The sequence below is a fragment of the Macrobrachium nipponense genome, chromosome 42 (genome assembly GCF_015104395.2).
Source record: "Macrobrachium nipponense isolate FS-2020 chromosome 42, ASM1510439v2, whole genome shotgun sequence".
Classification (NCBI taxonomy): domain Eukaryota; kingdom Metazoa; phylum Arthropoda; class Malacostraca; order Decapoda; family Palaemonidae; genus Macrobrachium; species Macrobrachium nipponense.
This window is the reverse complement of record NC_061103.1, coordinates 51,373,270-51,393,269: the sequence shown is the minus strand read 5'-3', so window position 1 is coordinate 51,393,269 and position 20,000 is coordinate 51,373,270. Positions and strand designations below refer to the sequence as shown.

Below are 20,000 nucleotides of genomic sequence, written 5' to 3'. Positions count from 1 at the left end.
TATGACATACATATATATATATATATATATATATATATATATATATATATATGTGTGTGTGTGTGTGTGTGTGTGTGTGTGTGTGTATATATATATATATATATATATATATATATATATGTGTGTGTGTGTGTGTGTGTGTGTGTGTGTGGGTGAATTTTTTATCACATCACCATATTTCATATACAAGCTTTAAGCTGCAAATGTCCTTTAATATCCAATTCACTCTACCTTCGAATTGATATATTTTCATATGTGTTAACCGAAGGGGAATATTTTTGCTGATAATAATTTCGTTCCCTTGTGGATTCAGGACGAAATTCATTATCAGCTAAAATAAAAATTCCCCCTCGTTTAACATATATGAAAATATATTAGTTCCGAAGTAGAGTGAATTGGATATTAAAGGACATTTGTAGCTTAAAGTATGCATATATATATATATATATATATATATATATATATATATATATATATATATATATATATATATATAGTGTGTGTGTGTGTGTGTGTGTGTGTGTGTGTGTGTGTATCTATATTATTAGTTATGTTTTGTACAAAACTCATGCATGTCAAATCGCAGGACGCCTTAATAACATTTTGAAACTGAATTTACTTCTCCAAACACTTTGTTCAAAATTTGTGGGTCGAAAAGTTTTAGGAAAAGTAATGAAGCAGTCGGTCGATGCAAGCGAGCTCTAATTACCTGTATAATGTATTACGTAGTATGAAGTCCTGAGAATGATGCACATTGCATAAAGGTAGTCCCCCAAAGTAATGCATAGTTCTTGAATGGACAATTGCATATTGTGCTTAGAATGATAATTAACCTTTTTTATTTCTTTATGTACGTCACATCTCGACCTTCATTTAATGAAGTAGAAGTTATGGGGGAGTAGAATCATTTAAAGAAGGAATCCCTAGCAATCGTTCAGACTTCTCTCAGAAGTCTCTGTGATAAGAGCCAACCCTCCAATGAGAACCTCGGAGCCCTAATAACCAGTTCTCCAGTGAGAACCTCGGAACCCTAATAACTAGCCCTCCAATGAGAACCTCGGAACCCTAATAACCAGCCCTCCAATGAGAACCTCGGAGCCCTGGGAGTCGTTTGATTGAGCCTAACCAGAATCCCCCTTCTTACCCTCAGTTCCTCCAAGACGCCTCAGCATCACCAACTGGAGCGACGGAGGCACCATCCAGGTCGTGGGCGGGAACTCGCTGTCGTTGGAGTGCGTCGTCTCAGGCGGGAGGCCCCCAGCCACCGTCTGGTGGTACCTGGGCAACACCAATCTCCTCACAGGTGATGCTGCATCTCTCTCTCTCTCTCTCTCTCCTCTCTCTCTCTCTCTCTCTCTCTCTCTCTGTCCGACCTGCCTTCTTGTTTCTCTTTACTTCCTCTTACTTACTAATTAACACCTTAATATTCTTTGGAAGTTGGAACTTCAAGTCAGTGGCCCCTTTGGTGGACTTGTTCCATGTGAATAGGGGTTTTCAACTTCTGAATAATAATAATAATAATAATAATAATAATAATAATAATAATAATAATAATAATAATAATTGAATTAGAAGTCAATGGCCCCTTTGATGGACTTGTTCCACAGGAATGGGGCTCATCTTCTGAATAATGATAATGATAATATTTATATGCTGGAAGAAGGCCTTCATTAATACAGGTTTTATTGAAAGTAATTGCTATTTCAGCCGCGTTTATTTCGTATAGAAGTTTCTCTATTCTTCTTATTAATTGCGACTTTTCTTCTGTACTTAAGTTGGCTATTAAAACGCCAAATAATATGTTCAGTTTGACAAATACCACCTTTTTGGTTTGAATCCCCCATTTGGCGTTTTGTTAGCCAATTTGAGTACAGAAGAAAAGTCTGTACTAAGAATAGGGAAACTTCTATACAAAATAAGCCCGGCTGAAATAGCCTTTATTTTCAATAGCACTAATAATAATAATAATAATAATAATAATAATAATAATAGTAATTGGATTGAAAGTCAGTGGCCTCTGTGGTGGGCTTGTTCCATGGGAATAGGGTTCATCTATTGAATAATTCAATAATAATAACAATAATAATGCTATTTTAGGAAGAACCAAAGTCACTGAACTGAGAGTGTCTCCGTTGATGCGTGTTCTTAGTCGTTTGGAGACGATAAACTGGAGTCGGATAGTTTTCGGCCAATGTGACAAGCAGAGTGAGGACCAGCAAATACCCAGTCATGAACTTGAAAGAAAGAGTCAGCCTGGGGAGCGGTCGAAATTCGGGAGTCATTCTACCTTATAAAACGAGCATTTTGACCTGGGAAAGTGAAGAGGACGAATTTCCGACGCGGGTGAAGGGTCAGAGGGCCCACGGGCACTCATTCCCACGTCGTGGATCGTCATGAAATGTTAAAAATCCTTGAAAAAGTGAGGCTTATGAATTGAAGCCGCGTTATTCGAGCGCCGACATCTTTAATTTAGATGAGAGCTTCGAACAATAGCTGAGCTTCTTGCTTTAGAGTCAGAGGAGGATTAACAAAAGGGACAAGAGTTTCCGGGTCATGTGTCGATTCTCTTCCCGGCCGCAGACCAGAGATCAATGTCGTTGGAGGGGGGAGGGGGGAGGGGGATAGGGGGAGGGGGAGGCGAGATCAGTCCCTCTCATGGAAATCCATCCTGGCCCTGTGGACTAAGCACATCATTATGTACTACTACCAGGTGGTAGTCAGAGGACTGTCGTGAGTAGAGCCCCCCATCCCACTGCTGTCGGTCAGTTTAATTAAGGGAATTGGAGTCCCCTCTCTCTCTCTCTCTCTCTCTCTCTCTCTCTCTCTCTCTCTCTCTCTCTCTGTGTATGTGTGTATGTTAAATGAGAGCTTCCAAATGTGAAAAAGACTAAAAATTATATATATATACAATATACACTATAATATGTAGTATATATATATATATTATTATAATATTATCTATATATATATAAAAAGATATATATATAATAATATATATAGATATATATATAAAAATGATATATAAAATATACATATAAATATATATAATAATATATGATATATATATATATATATATATATATATATATATTAGATACTATTAGCTGAAGCCACTGGGAAAGTTGAAAAAAGAACAGAGTGCCAAGTACTTTCGTGTATTGAACACATCTTCGGGGCACAAAGTAATACATAATTGTGAATTCGGTTGTTTTATAAAATGTTTGACACAAGTAGTCAGTGTTTTTCTTTTCCGTACGTAATGGGGTCATTGGGCAATCGCTCTCTTTCTTCCGACTTGTTGGTGTGTTGAGTGATTAGGTGATCTACATGAATATAGTTTCTGTTTGAAATGGCCTTATTATACGTATTTATAATGTGTTTTTTCTTCTTCACTTTGCTTTTGTGAGAGCTTTCTTGCTCACTAGTTTTTGTGTTCTGCATTACTTTGTGCCCCGAAGATGTGTTAAATACACGAAAGTACTTGGCACTTTGTCTGTTCTTTTTTAGACGTTCCCAGTGGCTTCAGCTGATATATAGATATATACCTATATATATATATATATATATAGTATATATATATATATATATCTATATGTATATATATATATATATATATATATATATATATATATATATATATATATATATATGCTTAAAAAAATCACAGTAGATGCACGTGACTTCATTGTATAAGCGAATACCACAGGACAATGAGAGGCAGAAAGTCAATACCAATCACTTTCGTCTTTATTCAGGCATCGTCGGGGCAGAAATGGAATGCAGTTGGAAAGCAGGTTACAAGGTAGACAAAAAGATCAAGAACACCAGATGGTTAATTGTCGAAAGGGTAGAAATAAACGAGATCATCCAGGATCATTCGGTCACAAAGTAAACCATAGATTTAACCATGAGAGAAACGGAAGCTTAGCCATACGAAGTCCTAAAATCAATAAAAGTGGATGTTTTAATTTTGTTGTTGATATTTATCTACAGCTTATTTATCGTTTTGTTGACCGTATAACCTTCTTTCCAACTGTATTCAATTCGTGCCTCGACAATGCCTGAATAAAGGCGAAAGCGCTGAGTATTGTCTCTCGGCCTATCATTTTCCCGTTGTTGTGCGATGACGATAGATTCCACAGCATTGCCGTAGTATCCCATCCATTGTCACCTCAACTCCCCTAACGACGAGACCCTCCCCCCCACCGCAGACCAGGTGATAGAGGAGATGGACGCGCCCTCTGTGCCCCGCCGGTGGAACGTCCGGAGCAAAGTGGACCTCCGAGTGGAAGCGAAGGACGACAGGAAGACGCTCTCCTGCGAGGCTGAGCACCCGGCCTTTCGGGACACCGCTCAGGGACTCTCCGCCTCCCTCACCCTGTCCGTTCTGCGTGAGTACCTATTTTAGTGCTTCTTCTCTTTCTCTCGCGGCTGCATGTCGTGTCTTCTGTCCTGCAGGTGGAGCCCCTTCTGCTTCGGGAGTTCCGGCGAAGATGCAGTGGGTCGCTGCCATCGTACTGTTCTCCTCACATTCTTATCTATTTATTATTGTATCTCTTCTTTTTTAGCATCACATCCCTAGCGCTCATCACCTAGCTTTTGAATACGTTTTTATCTCTTCATTTATTTTTTTTTTCTTTATTAAGAGGCTGAGTCTCTTTTTCTGTATTTCCCTTCACCTCCTCTTACTTCTCCCTCATGAGCACCGTCATATTCTTTGGAAGCTTGAATTTCAGATCTGTGACCCCTCTGGTGGGCTTCTTGTTCCATATAAATAGGGCTCTCATCTTCTGAATGTAATGATTAATGATAATAATAATAGCATGCGAAGTGGCTTTCTTTTCTTGTGTACATCTTGTATCACTAGGTTGTGTTTTAGCCTTTGAATCTGGTAGGTAGCTTCTGCAGAGAGATTAAGTTACCCACTACATATATTAGGCTTCATTGCTAGCAGTCATGTCTGTATCTTTCTTACTTATGAGTTTCTTGCGGACTGACGACAGGCATTGAATATTTTCCAGTGCTGTCTCTCTCTCTCTCTCTCTCTCTCTCTCTCTCTCTCTCTCTCTCTCTCTCTCTCACACACACACACACACACACACACACAAACACACACACACACACACGGTTATGATATATCGAATTGATGAAGCTCAAAAAGAAATCTAGTCCCAGTGAGTGTAAACGCCCCATTGTGAGATGGATGTGCCATACCCTGCAAGAAAGAAAGGAGTTTGCAAATAGATTTATTTTCCCCAGGAGAAATGTTCACGGAAATCAAATCATATTTGCTCTCTCTTTGTCCGCCTGTTGACATTGACAGGTGCATCAATTCTTTTTGTTTCCATAAGATTCATTGCAGTAGAGCGACAGATTCTGGAAGACTCGAGGCAAAAAAAAAAAAAGATGTGAAGAACATCTTTCAATATTTTCACCGGAGAATTTCAATTCCTTTTCTTTTCAAATGTTGAAATAGACGCGTACAAATTGCGCCGAAGAAATCGAGTTGTCTGTGCAGCCTATCATAATCAAGGCCACAGAGAATACATCTATCTTTCGGTGGTCTCGGTAGAATGCTGCTGTATGAGCCGCTGCCCATGAAACTCTCAGCCGGCTTTGGAGGCCTTTATTGTTGTGGTGCCATTTAACCTAAGAGAATAAAAGCCACTGAGGAGGCTGGAGGGCTGCTCTTTGTTATGTTTGATGATTGGAGGGTCGATGATCTACATACCAATGTGCAGCCTCCTCAGCAGTTTTTTTTTTTTTTTTTTTTTTTTTTTAAATATGAGGGCGGACGGACAGACAAAGCCGGCACAGTAGTATTCTTTGACAGAAAACTATAATGTTTCTCTCATTGAAATGCTACTGATCACAGATTCTGTGGATGCACAGTCTTCTGGACAGAGGACACCGCCCTCAAAACATCTGAATGTGTTCCTGTGTCCTACTCGGACAGGTGAACATCTATTTCCTACAAGTGATTCACGTATCATTTTCGGAGACAGGGATATTCAAGAACTCTTCTTTAGGTTTTACATGTCATAAATCTAGTTATTCAGTTGCAATGTTTATAAACTCTAAAATTTAGCATTTGCAAATGTTTATAAAAAATGGCAGTCATTGCAATAGACTGTCATGGTTTTTATTAAAATATAAAATATAGCCCCCCCAAAAAAAAACCTCTTGGTCAACAAACATTTCCAAATGAGCAGCTTCAGCGTAAATGAGATCGAAGATAGTATCAGCGTATCTAAACTTTGCTATTTCATAAGACGTTGATGAGATGCTGCGCCTGCAACAGGGAGGCTGCCCTGGGCAGGCATTGTTTTTAAAAACCGCATTTTGAAAAGCATCGGTATTTTGTTATCTCGGGTCTCCGGTATTTTCTGCAAGTCACTTCATTTCGGGTATTCAGTGGTTGAGAAGTTCTCACGAACAAGTACTGCTGTACAGGTTTGTGCTTCTCTTCAAACTAGATTCCTAAATATATGAATGATGCCCACAAACGTTGACTTGCTCGCATCATGTGCTTCATGATATATATATATATATATATATATGTATATATATATATATATATATATATATATATATATATATGGTTAGTATCCGACCGCCTGTTGGTATGTTTGTCTTGATAAGAGAGAGAGAGAGAGAGAGAGAGAGAGAGAGAGAGAGAGAGAGAGTGAGCAGAGAGAGAGAGATGAGATGGTAGAGAGGAGAGAGAGAATATCTGACTGTTTAAACATCCTTTGTGGTTGACTCGGCAATAATATAGATGGGTACTTTCCATCTTTGAAGTCTAACAGCAGTTGAACTTATATGGAGCTTAAACTTGGAGGTAATGTTCTTAGCATTTTCTCTACTTACAAAGTTTTCTTTTTAAAAAAAATGTTCGGTTAAGAAATGAAAATCAGACAATTTTATGCAATGTTGCTGTTCCAGCTTTCTTATTGGTCTATGCAAAATTGCACACTATTCTTTCTTGGGAAGCCTTGGAAAACTTTTTAACTAAAAGGTAACTAGAGAATTTCAAATTCGCCCAACTCTGTCCACCATATTTTTGTTTTCTTATTTTGCCATTCAGTGGAAAAATTTTCCCAGTTCTTCCAGTTCGTCACAAACATGATTGATGTCTGTCTGTCTGTCTGTGAGTCAGCATTCAAAGCTGTGTTGCAGTCCCTTTGCAACTCAGTGCTGCCAGATTCTGGGAGTGAACGCCAGCAGGCTGTGTTTACCGCTCAAAAAACCATTCACATCACCCTAATTACGAACAGTCAACTTGCAAACTTCCAGAGATACGAACAGACAGGATCACAAATTAAAGTTGCGTTCAGAGCGCTCTCCTTTGTTCTGCTCGCCTATTCTGTACATAAAGTACTGTATGCATGTACAGTGTAATGTATTCCTTTTATATCATACTGTACTTAAATATACACGAAGAGTAACCAAATTACAAATGACTCAGCATACAAACGACCGTTCGACTCTTAACTCGTTTGTGAGCAGTGTGGTGTCTGGCCTTCCAGATGGTTATGATGACTGGTACACCAGAGTCTGGCTCAGGATTGGAATTCCTTCTGTCAGACTCCTCTTCTCACTCAGTGCCGTCCCACCTGTTTGCCCCTCGCTCTCATAATCTTTACTCTTGATGGTTTTTCGTTGCTGCCTTCTGCTCAAGACCCCCGAGTACTTTGCTTGCTTGATATTATAATAGTACATGAGTAACTATTTGCATCCAGTGGTAAGCCTACTGGCAATTAGCCCTACCCCACCCTTCTCCTAACAGTTATGGGGGACCAGAGACAGGAATTGGGGATTATTGTTTAGCAAAATGTTAACTCAATCAAATATTTTTTCCTTATGAAATAGCAAAACAATTTTTAAAATGTTTAAAACGACTTAGTGTTCCAGGATTTCACGAGTTATCCCTTAAAGACTTTGAGATTTCACATGTGACTTTTTAAAAATTCTCTCTCTCTCTCTCTCTCTCTCTCTCTCTCTCTCTCTCTCTCTCATTTGATGATGGTCCATACCCACATTGACACAAACAAGTGCCAGGAGGTATGTGGCATCTTGGATCTCAAGAGTTCAGTTTAGACCGTATTCCTGCAGTGGCCTCCTCCTGCTAGAGATCTCGTACGATACCAATCTTTCCCGAAATTCCCGTCAAGTGTCAGAATTGGCAGGAAAATACCAAGGTTTCTTCCGCTCAAGTTTTGATAATAAGAGCTTCCACAAATTCCTAGTTATGTGAACATGGGAAACCCACCTTCATTTCTTGTCTCTCCTTGTGATTTCTTAGGACGACGCAACCATGATTGGCACACGAGTTAAGGATATGTGACAGCGTGATTGTGAAAAGAGGGATTCGTGGAATCACTAACTCACTGAGGAGCGTTTGATCCCCAGGACCCCAGGGCTCGTACGGAACACGGGAAAACAGTGAATCATCTGCACTGTTTCTCTGTCTTACTGCGTCGTTTACGTTAAGAATCGCCTTTCATACATGTATGGTGAGTTGCTTCTTGCTATGTGCTCTCACATGGCAATATGCGCTCATTACTACTTGTTCACACGTGCAATAGCGTTGAATATAGAGTTTGGACCAAAGGCCAAGCACGGGGACCTATAAGGTCATTCAGCGCTGAAACGGAAACTGACAGTAAAAGATTTGAAAGGTGTAACAGGAGGAAAACCTCAAAGCCGTTGAAGTACTAAGAATCAAGTGTTAGGAGAGGGTGGAAAGTAAGATAAAGAAGATAATACGAATAGAGGTACAGTAAAAGAAACGAAAGGGGTTGCAGCTAGGGGCCTGAGGAAGGCACACTGCAAAGAAACTTAAGTAATGCCTACAGTGAACCGCATGAGGTCCAATGACGGCACTACCCTCCTACGGGGTAGACGTGCAATAACCGCGGTTAGTTTTCTGTTAAAGAAAACGGTTGAGATTGCTATTTTTCTTTCCGTCCGCACTTTTCCTGTCCGCCCTCAGATCTTCAAAGCTGCCGAGGCGGCCACAGAGAGGGCTGCGAATCGGCTTGTTGATCATCCATCTTCCAATCATCATACATACCAAATTGCAGCCCTCTAACACGAGTAGTTTTTCTTTTATTTAAGGTTAATTTGAGCCATGATCGTGCTTCTGGCATAACTAGAGGTGCCAACAAACGCAGGCCATCACCGGGCTGAAAGTTCAGTGGGCCACGGCTGAGAGATTCATACAGCATTTTATGGTGTATAGAAAACTCTATTGTTTGTCTGGGGTTTCTCTCCTCCTCCTCCTCCTCCTCCTCCTCCTGCTTCTCCATCTCCTCCTCCTCCTCCTCCTCCATCTCTTCTTCCTCCTCCTCCTCCATTCATATTCTCTGTCTTCCACAACCCTTCCCAACAACTGTCGAGGTTTTCCCTTTGGTTACACCTTTTCAACCTCCTCGACTCTCTCAGTGTCCTTCTCACCGCCAAACGACCTCAAAGGTCCCAGCGCTTGGCCTATGGCCTCAATTTGACATTCGTTCACTTCCTTTTTCACCTCAGTAGATTTCCTTTGCTCAGCGCTGTCAAATTTGTTCTTCTGCCTCCTGCACTGTTCTGTTTTTCTTTCTTGGTGCAAAAACTCTCCCTAAATGCTTGAATATTTTTCCCTGAAGGCATCGGCCTTTTTTTTATTTTCTATTTTTTTTTTTTTTTTTTTTTTTTGAGGGGTGTGGAGGGGACTCGCGTTTGTGTGTTATGCCCTACAGTATTTTATAGCATTCTATTGAATTTATTCGCTGTTTTTGGTTTTTTTCCTCATTAGGGCTATAACTCAAATTTGTGCGAATGTCTTTCTGTATATGCTTTTTTCGAGAATTTTGAAAATAAAGTTTAAATATATAGTTTAAATCACAGAAAATGAAACGTGTAGAGTGTCATTTTCAAAAAAGTTGTATTTAGTATTGGAAATGAGAAATGAATAGTATAAAAACAACCTAAAAAGGTTATAATAAACACCATATATAAAAGTAGATTATATTAAAAATTACCTGCCCAGTCCCCCCCCCCCTCCACCCCCACATAGTAGATGCTGGTTTTCATCCTCTTTTGAAAAATATGAAGTCCATTGATAAAAAGCGGAGTTTAAGGTACCAGAACAATGAATGCACGAAACTTGTTTTGAGAAAAAGTCAGAGTTTTGTGCCTGTCAGAAAGACTAGCAGGTCCTTGCTGCCTCTCTCTCTCTCTCTCTCTCTCTCTCTCTCTCTCTCTCTCTCTCTCTCTCTCTCTCTCGCACAAGATTTTATCCCCTCTGACATAAGCTCATTGTTTTAACGAGACAGTTACACTAAGCCTTTTGTGCCTGTTTGAGGAGGTGGGGTTGGGGGTTGGGGGCGTTTATAAAACGCCACTTTACTCATTGTTTGCAGGTTGCATGTCCCCCCTCCCTCCCCGCCCTCCTTACTAAGTAATTCTGCAAGTTCCTTTCTCTCATTATAACTTCTAATGATGCGAGGAGCTCATTCCCTTCGATGACCAAACTTCTCGTGATGAAGCAACAATTGCTAGCGGAGAAAACCGCCCAGAATGACGATGAACGCATACACCGGCAATGCAATGGCAATACGCTCCGGCCAGTCTCTCTCTCTTCTCTCTCTCTCTCTCTCTCTCTCTCTCTCTCTCTCTCGGGTTACTGATATCAGCCTGCACGGTCTGAAACATTCGCGTGTTTGAAAGAAAGCGAAAGGTAGTAAAACGTCTGAATGTTTCAGAAATAAAGGGGAAAGTAGCCACTAAGCTTTCAGCCGTAGTCGATTTTGCAGTATTTGCGTGCCCTCGTTTTAGCCAATAGATTCGAAAATAACCATTCGTAGAGCTGGCTGGTGCCTTTAATGTAGTGGGAGTTGTTCTTCAGAGATCTAATCCCTTTGATGAATTAGAGCTTTCGGCTCTTATGGTCATGGGTATTGAAACATTTAGCTGAACTCGGTCATCACAGATTCCTTTGCTAAATGCTACCAGATTCATTTACCGAATACTTCCAAGCTTTCTTCTTCACAGTTTTAATTTGCGTTGCTGCTTTCACGTGATGTCTAGTCGTGTTAAGCCCCTGCTAACTGGTATTGAACTCTGTCTCGGTGCTGTAAACTGACTCAATGTTGCCAGACTTGTATGATCAAGTCGAGCTGTTTCGTTCGACACTGTTGGAGTCATTTGTTAGCTTTATGATCTTGCTTCGAAACTGCTGCTGATAAGGGTTTAAAATTCGCATAATAAATTCTGTAAGATTCTCTAACTTATCAGTTACAGATGGCCTTTATTCCTCACACCACTGGACTGTGCACAGAACGGCCTCCCAGAGAAAGAACCTTTAGAAGTTCAATCGAAGGTGCAGTGCGTTATTACCCGTATTTTTGTATTTCCCAGCAACCTTCTGTTGCTTCTTTCGAGTAAACGTCATATTCGTTAGAAGCTCGAATGTCAAGTCGATGGCCTCTGTGGTGAGCTTGTCCTATATAAATTTGTTTCACCTTCTGACTGATAATAATAATTATAATAATCTTGCATTAAGCAACAAGGTTATTTGCCATTTAGGTAATGTCCGAATCTTATTTTCACTGCAACCTGATTTTTCCTGAATGGAACGAGAATATTGTGGTCAGTGCTGTAAGATTTTCCTGCTGAGTTGTGCCAAAGTCTCTCGATGAGCGCTGCCGAGCACTTTCTTCAGCACAGTCAGATTTTGTACCAAAGCTTTCTTGCTCCTTGTGCTCTGTTGCGTCAGATTCTTTGTGTTAACGCTGCCTTATTTATGCACAAACTTTTCAGATTGTTTTGCTCTTAGCAAGTACATTCTGTCAGAACGTTTTGTTCAATTTGTATAGACTCACATTCGTTGTTATCAGGCTTAAGTTCAATGTTGTCAACTAACGCATTCAGAATCTGATGGTTTATGCTTAAAGAGACTTGTGGCCACTAGGACCCACTGAATAGCAGTCAAAAATAGAATACATTGATTTATATAGAATGCTGCACATGAGTCACTTACTGTGGCCATTCACAAAAATTGATGTAAGCAGGTCTGTTCTCGGTTGTGCCAATGAATGCACAGACAGGTGTCGATCTTTTCTCTGGTCTGTGGCAATGTTTCTGTCAATTCAGAATTTTTGAAGCGAATTTAATTATAACGGAATTTTAATTTCAGGGGAAAAAACTACACCCTGTATGATTTCCAGCACAAAGAACGCACTCATGGACAAACAGAAGAGAAAATCTGTGGAAGAGGGAAGTGCGTGAGAGCATCCCATTGACTGGAGTAATCCTTTCGTCAAAGAGGATTACCATTAGGGCACGCTGTGCACAGGGTGATGAAAAAAAAAAAAAAAAAAAAAAAAAAAGGTTCATTTTCATACGTGGCATGAATACAAGGAACCTTAGAAAATATTTTATCGTATTGGTAATCATATCAAAATAAAATATTTTTTTATTTACTTAAGATCTGTAACGTTTCACTACTCTCACTGACGTTGTCTTTACCCATTTTGGCATTTGTAATCATTTTGCAGCTAAGCAGAAGCAAATGTGTTATTTTTTTTATTGTGTTTATTTGTCTGTCAAAGGAAAACATGATTCACAATTATACTGCTGTTTATTTTTATTCAGCAACAAATCACAAATACGTAGAGTCGAAAGAATCCGGTATGAGGGCACAGGATTATATGGGGCCGTCGACCACTGAGAGAGCCCCAGTGTGCTGGACACTTACGAATGCTTGGTGGCGTCAGACACTCTGTAAAAATGAGTCACTCAACTATGTTTGCTTCTTTTTCCTAGTACAGCCATACTCTTTGGCCACTTTTTTAATTCTTTTACCAACGCTCGTCATAATCGTCATTCCCAATTACTCCGAGCTGATAGAAATATTAAGGGTTCAAGTGTCATTTATGAGCTGCAAAGGCAAGGGACAGGCCATTACACTGGCTCACTATTTCCTGTATACCGAACATTCACATGTATAGTCAGTGCCCAAGTGTCCTCTCCACCCACGCTAGGACCAGGGTAAACTAAGTAGTGGCCACCAATGACTCCGCAGGTAGACGGTAAGCATATGAGACCCCCCCCCCCTACAATAAGCGCTGAATGGCCTTTGCTGCCCCAGTGCTTGGTGTTACACCTAAACTTTATAAAACCAACCAACCAACACCCCCCCCCCCTACAACCCACATCCTTTTCCACAGAGATGGTAAGGTCATGTTTGCCACTGGAATCTGTCAAACCACGAGCGGGGTTCGAATACGGGACCACGACACCTTTAAGTCCAGGCGAAATCTTAGCTGCTCGTGAAGACTGTTGCTAAGAGTAACCAGATCCTGTTGAACAATGCTACAAGACTCTTTGTTCAGTGTTTAGTGCATTCTATATTATCAGACTATTTTGCAATATTAGACTAGCCGAATTAATTTTGCCTGATTCTTAATCATTGCCATTAGACTTTGTCCAATGCTTGCAGACTCATTTCTCAGTGTCGTCTGATTTTGTAGCTTAAGATGTTCAGACTCGAATTCCAAATTCGCAGAGTGGGGCCCAATGCAGCCAGGCACTTCTACTTGAGACTTCCCGAATGCTGTAAGATCCTTTTTTTTAACATTGCCTGACTCCATCGCTTGGGGCTGTCAGGCTTGAATGCTGTCAGAACTTAGGCTTTTGCTTTCCTACTGTCATGCTCTGTGGCCTCAGACTCTCGTTAGACTGTTGCATAATGCTTCCACAATCTTTGGCTGAACACTTCAGATTTGTCACTCAGTATTGCTAGATTCGTTTAGCAAGTATCTGGATGCTTGAAGCCTGCTCAGTGTAGTATAATTATGTTCTCCATGTTACCAGAGTCTTTTGTGCTGTTTCGTGACTTATTTAGGAATGCTGCAAAATGTTCTTTTCAAAAGTTTCCTAATCTTTTCCTTACTGCTGACACAAGCATTTTTTCACTCTTCCGTTGTCTAACTCCTGAGGTTAATGGTGCCAGACACTTCATTCGAAACCAGTAAATTCTCTGTTGTTTTCAGACTCTTGTCTTTAATAATGTCATTGACGTTAGACTGGATTCCTTGCTAACAGACTCAGGCTCCAGGCAGTAATGATATTGCCTATATTGCCATGACGTTATAGTATTGTGCTTCAGTTTCTTGTTAAAAGTGTGATTTAACTTTCCTCAATCTGGCAAACATCTTCCGCTCAACGCTGCAAACCTCTTTGAAAGGGTACAGAATATTGTGCTCAGTGCTGCAAGGTTCCGCTGCTTGGTGCTTGCAAAATCTCTCGTTGGTGCTAGAACCTATAACGTAATTGAATGAATAGCCTTTGCTTTATGCCATATATTTCTTATTCTCAATAATGTTACCAGACTCGTTTTTATTAACGCCAAGTGCTTCTGCAGAATTTTGCCGCCATATTCTGTCGCTCAAGGCTGACAGCTCCCCTTTGTTCACTGTTACCTGGAGCTTCTGTTTACTGTTGTTAACTGCTACCACAGTCGTTTCCTTACTATACTTAGAGATGCCTTTGGTCAACGAGGCCAGGCTTTTTATTACTCTGCTTGGAGGCGCCGAGATATTAGTCTCAGTTATCCCTGTATGTGTTGCCTAATGCTGCCAGAGTCTGCCTTTCTTGTGTTTTGAGTTCATTGTTGCCAGAACCTTTAGTTCATGACTGTCATAATGCTTGTCAAAGTAACTGGGCTGTGATGCATATTGTTACCAGAATCAGTCAGTCAGTTACTTCAGATTATTATGTTCATTGGTATGAGAGACTTGCACAGTAGTGTTAGTTCAACTTTTTCTTAGTTGTGTCGGAATCTTTTTTCTAAATGTTACTAGACACTTATTTAGTGCTGTAGGTGTCTTTTGCTCAGCGGTGCCTGATTATTTGGTATCTTTTTGTAAGTGATGCGGCCAGAATATTTTTGCTCAGTGTCTGAGAATTTTCCCTTAGAGAAGCTACTTGGGAACATTGCTTCACACATTAGCGATTAGTAGTGACTGAGTTTCACTCAGTGTAGGTATAGTACTTTGATGCAGTGATGGCAAAATAATGTTGCATGTTGCAGACTATGATGTTTAGTTGCTCATTTCTTTCTCTCAGGTGATGCTGCAGATGGCAGAATCCTTAGATCCTTGCATTTTGCTGAATGCTGCTGATGCTTAGATTCATGCTATACTCTTGAATAGTGCTGCATGTATGTCAAGACAGTTTCCACGGTTCTACCCAAATCCCCGTCTCAATTGCCTTGCTGCTTTTCTTCAGTGCTGCTACAATTGCAAACTCATTGTGAACATAATCTTTCATTCATCGCTGCCGGTATGAATTCAGAATCTTGGTGACGTCAAACTTGCTTATCGACGATGAACCCTTTGGCTAAGGTTGCCAGAATATCCTCCCTCCTTTTGCACCAAAAAAAAACAAAAACAAAAAAAATCAGTGGTAACAGGTTCCTTCTCTCAGTGTAAGTGAAATGACTGATGGACCCAATGCTGAAATATTGTTTCTCCACAAGTTTGCCTGATTATTTTCATTTGTGGTTCTTAAGTTTCATGGGGCCCGATCAGGTTTTTATTTGTTTTCATATTTGATCATTTCTGCCTCGGTTGTGAGTATTCTTTGGAATACTGTTGCCAGGAGCTTTTACTCACTAGTGAGAGCACTCTGTTGCTCAAAGCTGCCAAACTCCTTCCTTGGGTGAATTTCGATTCCCCGCTCTGCCAACGTGAAATGAGAGAACTTTGTTTCTGGTGATAGAAATTCATTTCTCGATGTGGTTCGGATCCCACAGTAGGCTGTAGGTCCTGTTGATAAGTAACCAATTGGTTCCTAGCCACGTCAAAGTATCTAATCCTTTGGGCCAGCCCCAGGAGAGCTGTTTATCAGCTCAGTGGTGGTTAAACTAAGATATAATATACTTAACTTTGGGTGAATGATGTTAGGAGCCACTATTCGTCACTAAGAATTCTTTGCTGAAAGTCGCTTAATCACATGAAATTGTATTGATTTCTATCATAATATTTAATTTTGATGCCAGACTGTATCGCTGAGTAATACCAGGACCTTGTTTTTATGTTCAATGCCTTGAAAGTAATTTGCACTTTCTTTGACATCGCTCTGAAATTCATTTGCTCATTGTTACCACAATATTTCGTTTAAAACTCTGCTCCCATTGCCTAATGGTATGGTCAATTCTTCTTCAGTGGTGCGAGTCTTTCTTCTAGTGCTGTGAAACTATTCTAGGAAGTACTGCAAGATTGATTGAGTCAAAGCTCTCAGCTCTCAAGCTCTGATGCCTTTTAGAAGTCCAAGTTCTTTTTCAAAGTTCTTAGGCTCTTGCTGCTGAGATATTTATTTGTTGTCTCTTATTGCTTCCAGACTGTTACAATGCTCATTGGTGTCAGACTCTTGACGCCCTCATTGTAGACACGTCTAACTCGGCGTGCTTTTGTTCAGAGTCCCTTGTTCAACACTATCAGCCTATTTTGCTCACCTGAGACAGATTCCTTCCAGTCAGTCTTACGTTCAGTGCTGTACCGCTACTTTGTTCAAAATTGCCCTATTTAACATTTTCTACTCAGATTTGTAAGATTCCTTTGTGCAATGCTCAAAGATTCTTTTTATGCTGATAGCTATTTATGATTTAGTCCATGTTTTCAGTAGCCTTGTTTGAATTCTACTACATTATTTTGATCAGTGCCGCCGGAATGTTTTTCTCGATGCTGCCAGAAACCTTCACTCAACAGAGCAGGATTCGTTTGCTGAATGATAACGACGCCTTCCTCATTGCATCGGACGCCATAACAACATTCTGAATCTTGTATACACTTTTATTTAGCTTCCTTTCTGTCTCTATGTTTGTTTCATTGTTAGTCTTGGTCAAATCTTGTAACTCGTTTGATGGACACGTTGCATGGTTACTCAGTCCCGGTGACAGTGCAACCTTACATGATCAGTAGGTCAGCAGTGACCTCTAGTGACCCTGAGATACAGTGATCTCTCCCTGTATCTCAGAGTTTGTACGAAGCTCTTCTGATTTTCCACTTCTTGGACTCGGTAGAATAATTAAATGACTAGGGATTTTTCAAACCTTTGGCTCGACAGGATAGCACGTTACAATTGCTGTCAAAACTAAAAAGTATGAAATTAAAAATTAATAAAATTTTATTTAAACATGGTTTCATTAGAATACACTAAAAAGTGAAAAATAAATCTTTTGAGAAACCAGAATTTCTTACCAATTAATCTCCTAAAGTAAAAGCGTGGGCGCCAAACATGGAAGGAAGTGCTACAAGAAATGAAAAATATATATACTTTCTTTTCTTGTAGCGTCTCCTTCCATGTTTGCCGCCCAGACTTTCATTTTTATAGACATGATTAATTGTAAGAAAAACCTGGTGTATGTCAACAAATTTATTTTTCACTTTTAGTGCATTTTGATTTTAATAAAGGTCTTTCATCTAGCTGGTTTGGTGGTATGGTTGTTAGTGTCGTGGCATGCCGCTCAGATGTCTTGAGTTCGCTCCTCCACCAGGGCGACGAAAAATCATTGGCTCTGTGACAAGATCAGCAACCGCTGCTGTGTGGGGTCTGCAGTGGGAGGTTGAAACCAACATTGTTTGGAAGCTTGAATCTCAAGACAATGGCCCCTAAGTTGTGGGTGTTCCATGTGAATAGGTTTCATCTGCTGAAATAATGATAATCTGGATGACACTGACTGAGCGCAGAAATTGATATGCACTCGGCATGTGTCAGATGGCCGTTATAACACAGCCTCTTCTTGAATGTTGAAGGTCATTTGTGGGCTTGTTCCTTATGAATAGGGTTCTTCCTCTCCTGGAAAATAATATTAAAGTATTGCAGTGCCTAGTGTCACATCTCCCTTAGAACGCTGATGGAAAACATATACAATAAACACATTCAGTAAACAGAAGTACAGACATCAGTGGTTGCTGCACCTCACAATATGTCCATCTCTGTCTTCTACGCCTCCTGTACGTTACAAAAACCCTTCTCCTTCTGCTTTGTAGTTGACTTACATTTGTATCTATTTATTTGTTTACCTTTTCTTTGCTAATGAATGATCTCTTCTTTCTGTTTTTCCTGTTCTATGGAAGCTGGAATTTCAAATCAGCGGCCCCTTTTGTGAATAATAATAATAATAATAATAATAATAATAATAATAATAATAATAACACTAATGTTTCCATTTCCTGCACTGGGCAGACCCTCCTGGCCTGCCCGTCATCACCGGCTACAAGAAGGGGCAGATCTTCCGGGAGGGGGAGCGTCAGAACCTGAGCTGCCGAGCGCCGGGGGGAAACCCGAAGCCGCGGGTGGTCTGGCGCCGGGAGGGGCGGCCCGTCGACGCCAACTCGACCTTCGTGGACAGCGTGGGCGTCGTCAACACGTACTCGATGGTGCCCACGAAGGAGGACGACGGCGTTCAGTACGAGTGCGTCGTGGGGCACGAGTTGCTGGAGGAGCCCCTCAGCGCCAACATCACGCTCACTGTTTACTGTGAGTATCTCGTGAGTAGACAGGCTTCCCCCCCCCCCCCCCCCCCCCGACCCCCCCCCCCCGCCCCTAGTGTGGTGGGAACTGTAGGCATGACTTAAGGGTATGTGCGGCGTCCCTTCCGTGGCTCCTAGCTGTAACCCCTTTCATTCCTTTAACTGTACATCCACTCATATTCTCTTTCTTCCATCTGACTTTCCTCTTTCCTGAACCCTCTTTTAACAATTGATTCATAGCGCAACTGTTTCGAGGTTCTCCTCCTGTGTCATCTTTCCAACCTCTTACTCTCAATTTTCCTTTCAGCGCTGAATGACCTCGTAGGTCCCAGAGCTTGGCCTTCGGTTTAATATGTATATCCTATCAGTCTATACAGTCCTGCGCCTTTCCTGAGAGCTTTGTAAGATATTCAGCCATTCAGCTCCACTGTAGAATGGGACGTGTGAACCAGACATCATTTCTCATCATTATTTTTATCTATTCGTTCATTACTTTGCCTCTTTATTCTTGATTGTCATCAGTCTCCGTCATGATGAGCTTCATGAGGGGAATCCGCGAAGGCGTTTCTGTGCTGCTGACGCCGTTGTCCCCCTCAGAGAGTTCCAGTGACGTCACTCCCGTGACCATGACGTCACAACCCCACTTGGTTTGTCTCGTTAACGCAACTCCGGTTTTTTTTTCAGTGATATATTGCCCGACATTTGATAATGTAATATTTCATACGTACACGAATGCATGTTTATTATGCATTTATGTATATATATATATATATATATACATATATTTATTTATTTATCTATATATATGTATATTCATATATTATATATTATATGTATAAATATATATATATATATATATATATATATATATATATATGTAAATGTGTATGTGTATATATGCTTATATATAATGTATGTATGCACACACACACACATATAGATATATATATATATATATATATATATATATATATATATATATATATATATGCATATATTATATATATATATATATATATATATGTATATATATATATATATATATATATATATATATATATATATATATATATATGCGCATTAAGCTACAATTGTCCTTTAATATCCAATTCGCTCAACCTCGGATTTAATGTTTTTCATACATGTTAACCAAAGGGGAATTTTTTAGTTGATAATAATTTCGTCACTGGAGTACTGATCTCTACTCTGTGCGTTGGTTCGAACCCACGAGAGGACGAAATTATCATGAACTAAAACATTCCCCTTCCGGTAATATATATGAAAATATATGAATTCCGAGGTAGAGGGAATTGGATATCTAAGGAGATTTAAAGCTTAATGCATCTATTATACGAATCACGGTGATGTGATAGAAATGTGCCACAAGGAAATATGAAGCACAAGGTGTATTAACCGACTGGTTATATTCCTTAAAGAGGACGTAGTGGTAGAAATTGGCAATTATAAATGTTGGGG

At 40.1% G+C, this 20,000-nt stretch overlaps 1 protein-coding gene across 5 annotated transcripts in view; it reads left to right on the top strand.

Annotated features, from left to right (window-relative positions):
• LOC135213210 (nephrin-like) overlaps positions 1 to 20,000 on the top strand; it is a 240,456-nt gene that overhangs the window by 218,758 nt on the left and 1,698 nt on the right. Inside the window, exons 5-7 of one of the 5 annotated variants that reach the window (XR_010314097.1) lie at positions 1,151 to 1,303; positions 4,217 to 4,391; positions 18,238 to 18,531. Coding sequence is in view for 2 of the 5 variants with exons in the window: in XM_064247192.1 (XP_064103262.1) it covers positions 1,151 to 1,303; positions 4,212 to 4,391; positions 18,238 to 18,542 (638 nt within the window). In the remaining 3 variants the exon portion in view is untranslated. Of the gene's footprint in view, positions 1 to 1,150; positions 1,304 to 4,211; positions 4,392 to 13,552; positions 13,603 to 18,237; positions 18,543 to 20,000 lie in introns of those variants that run through there. The other 4 variants (XR_010314096.1, XM_064247192.1, XM_064247191.1 and 1 more) reach the window with 4 other exon arrangements.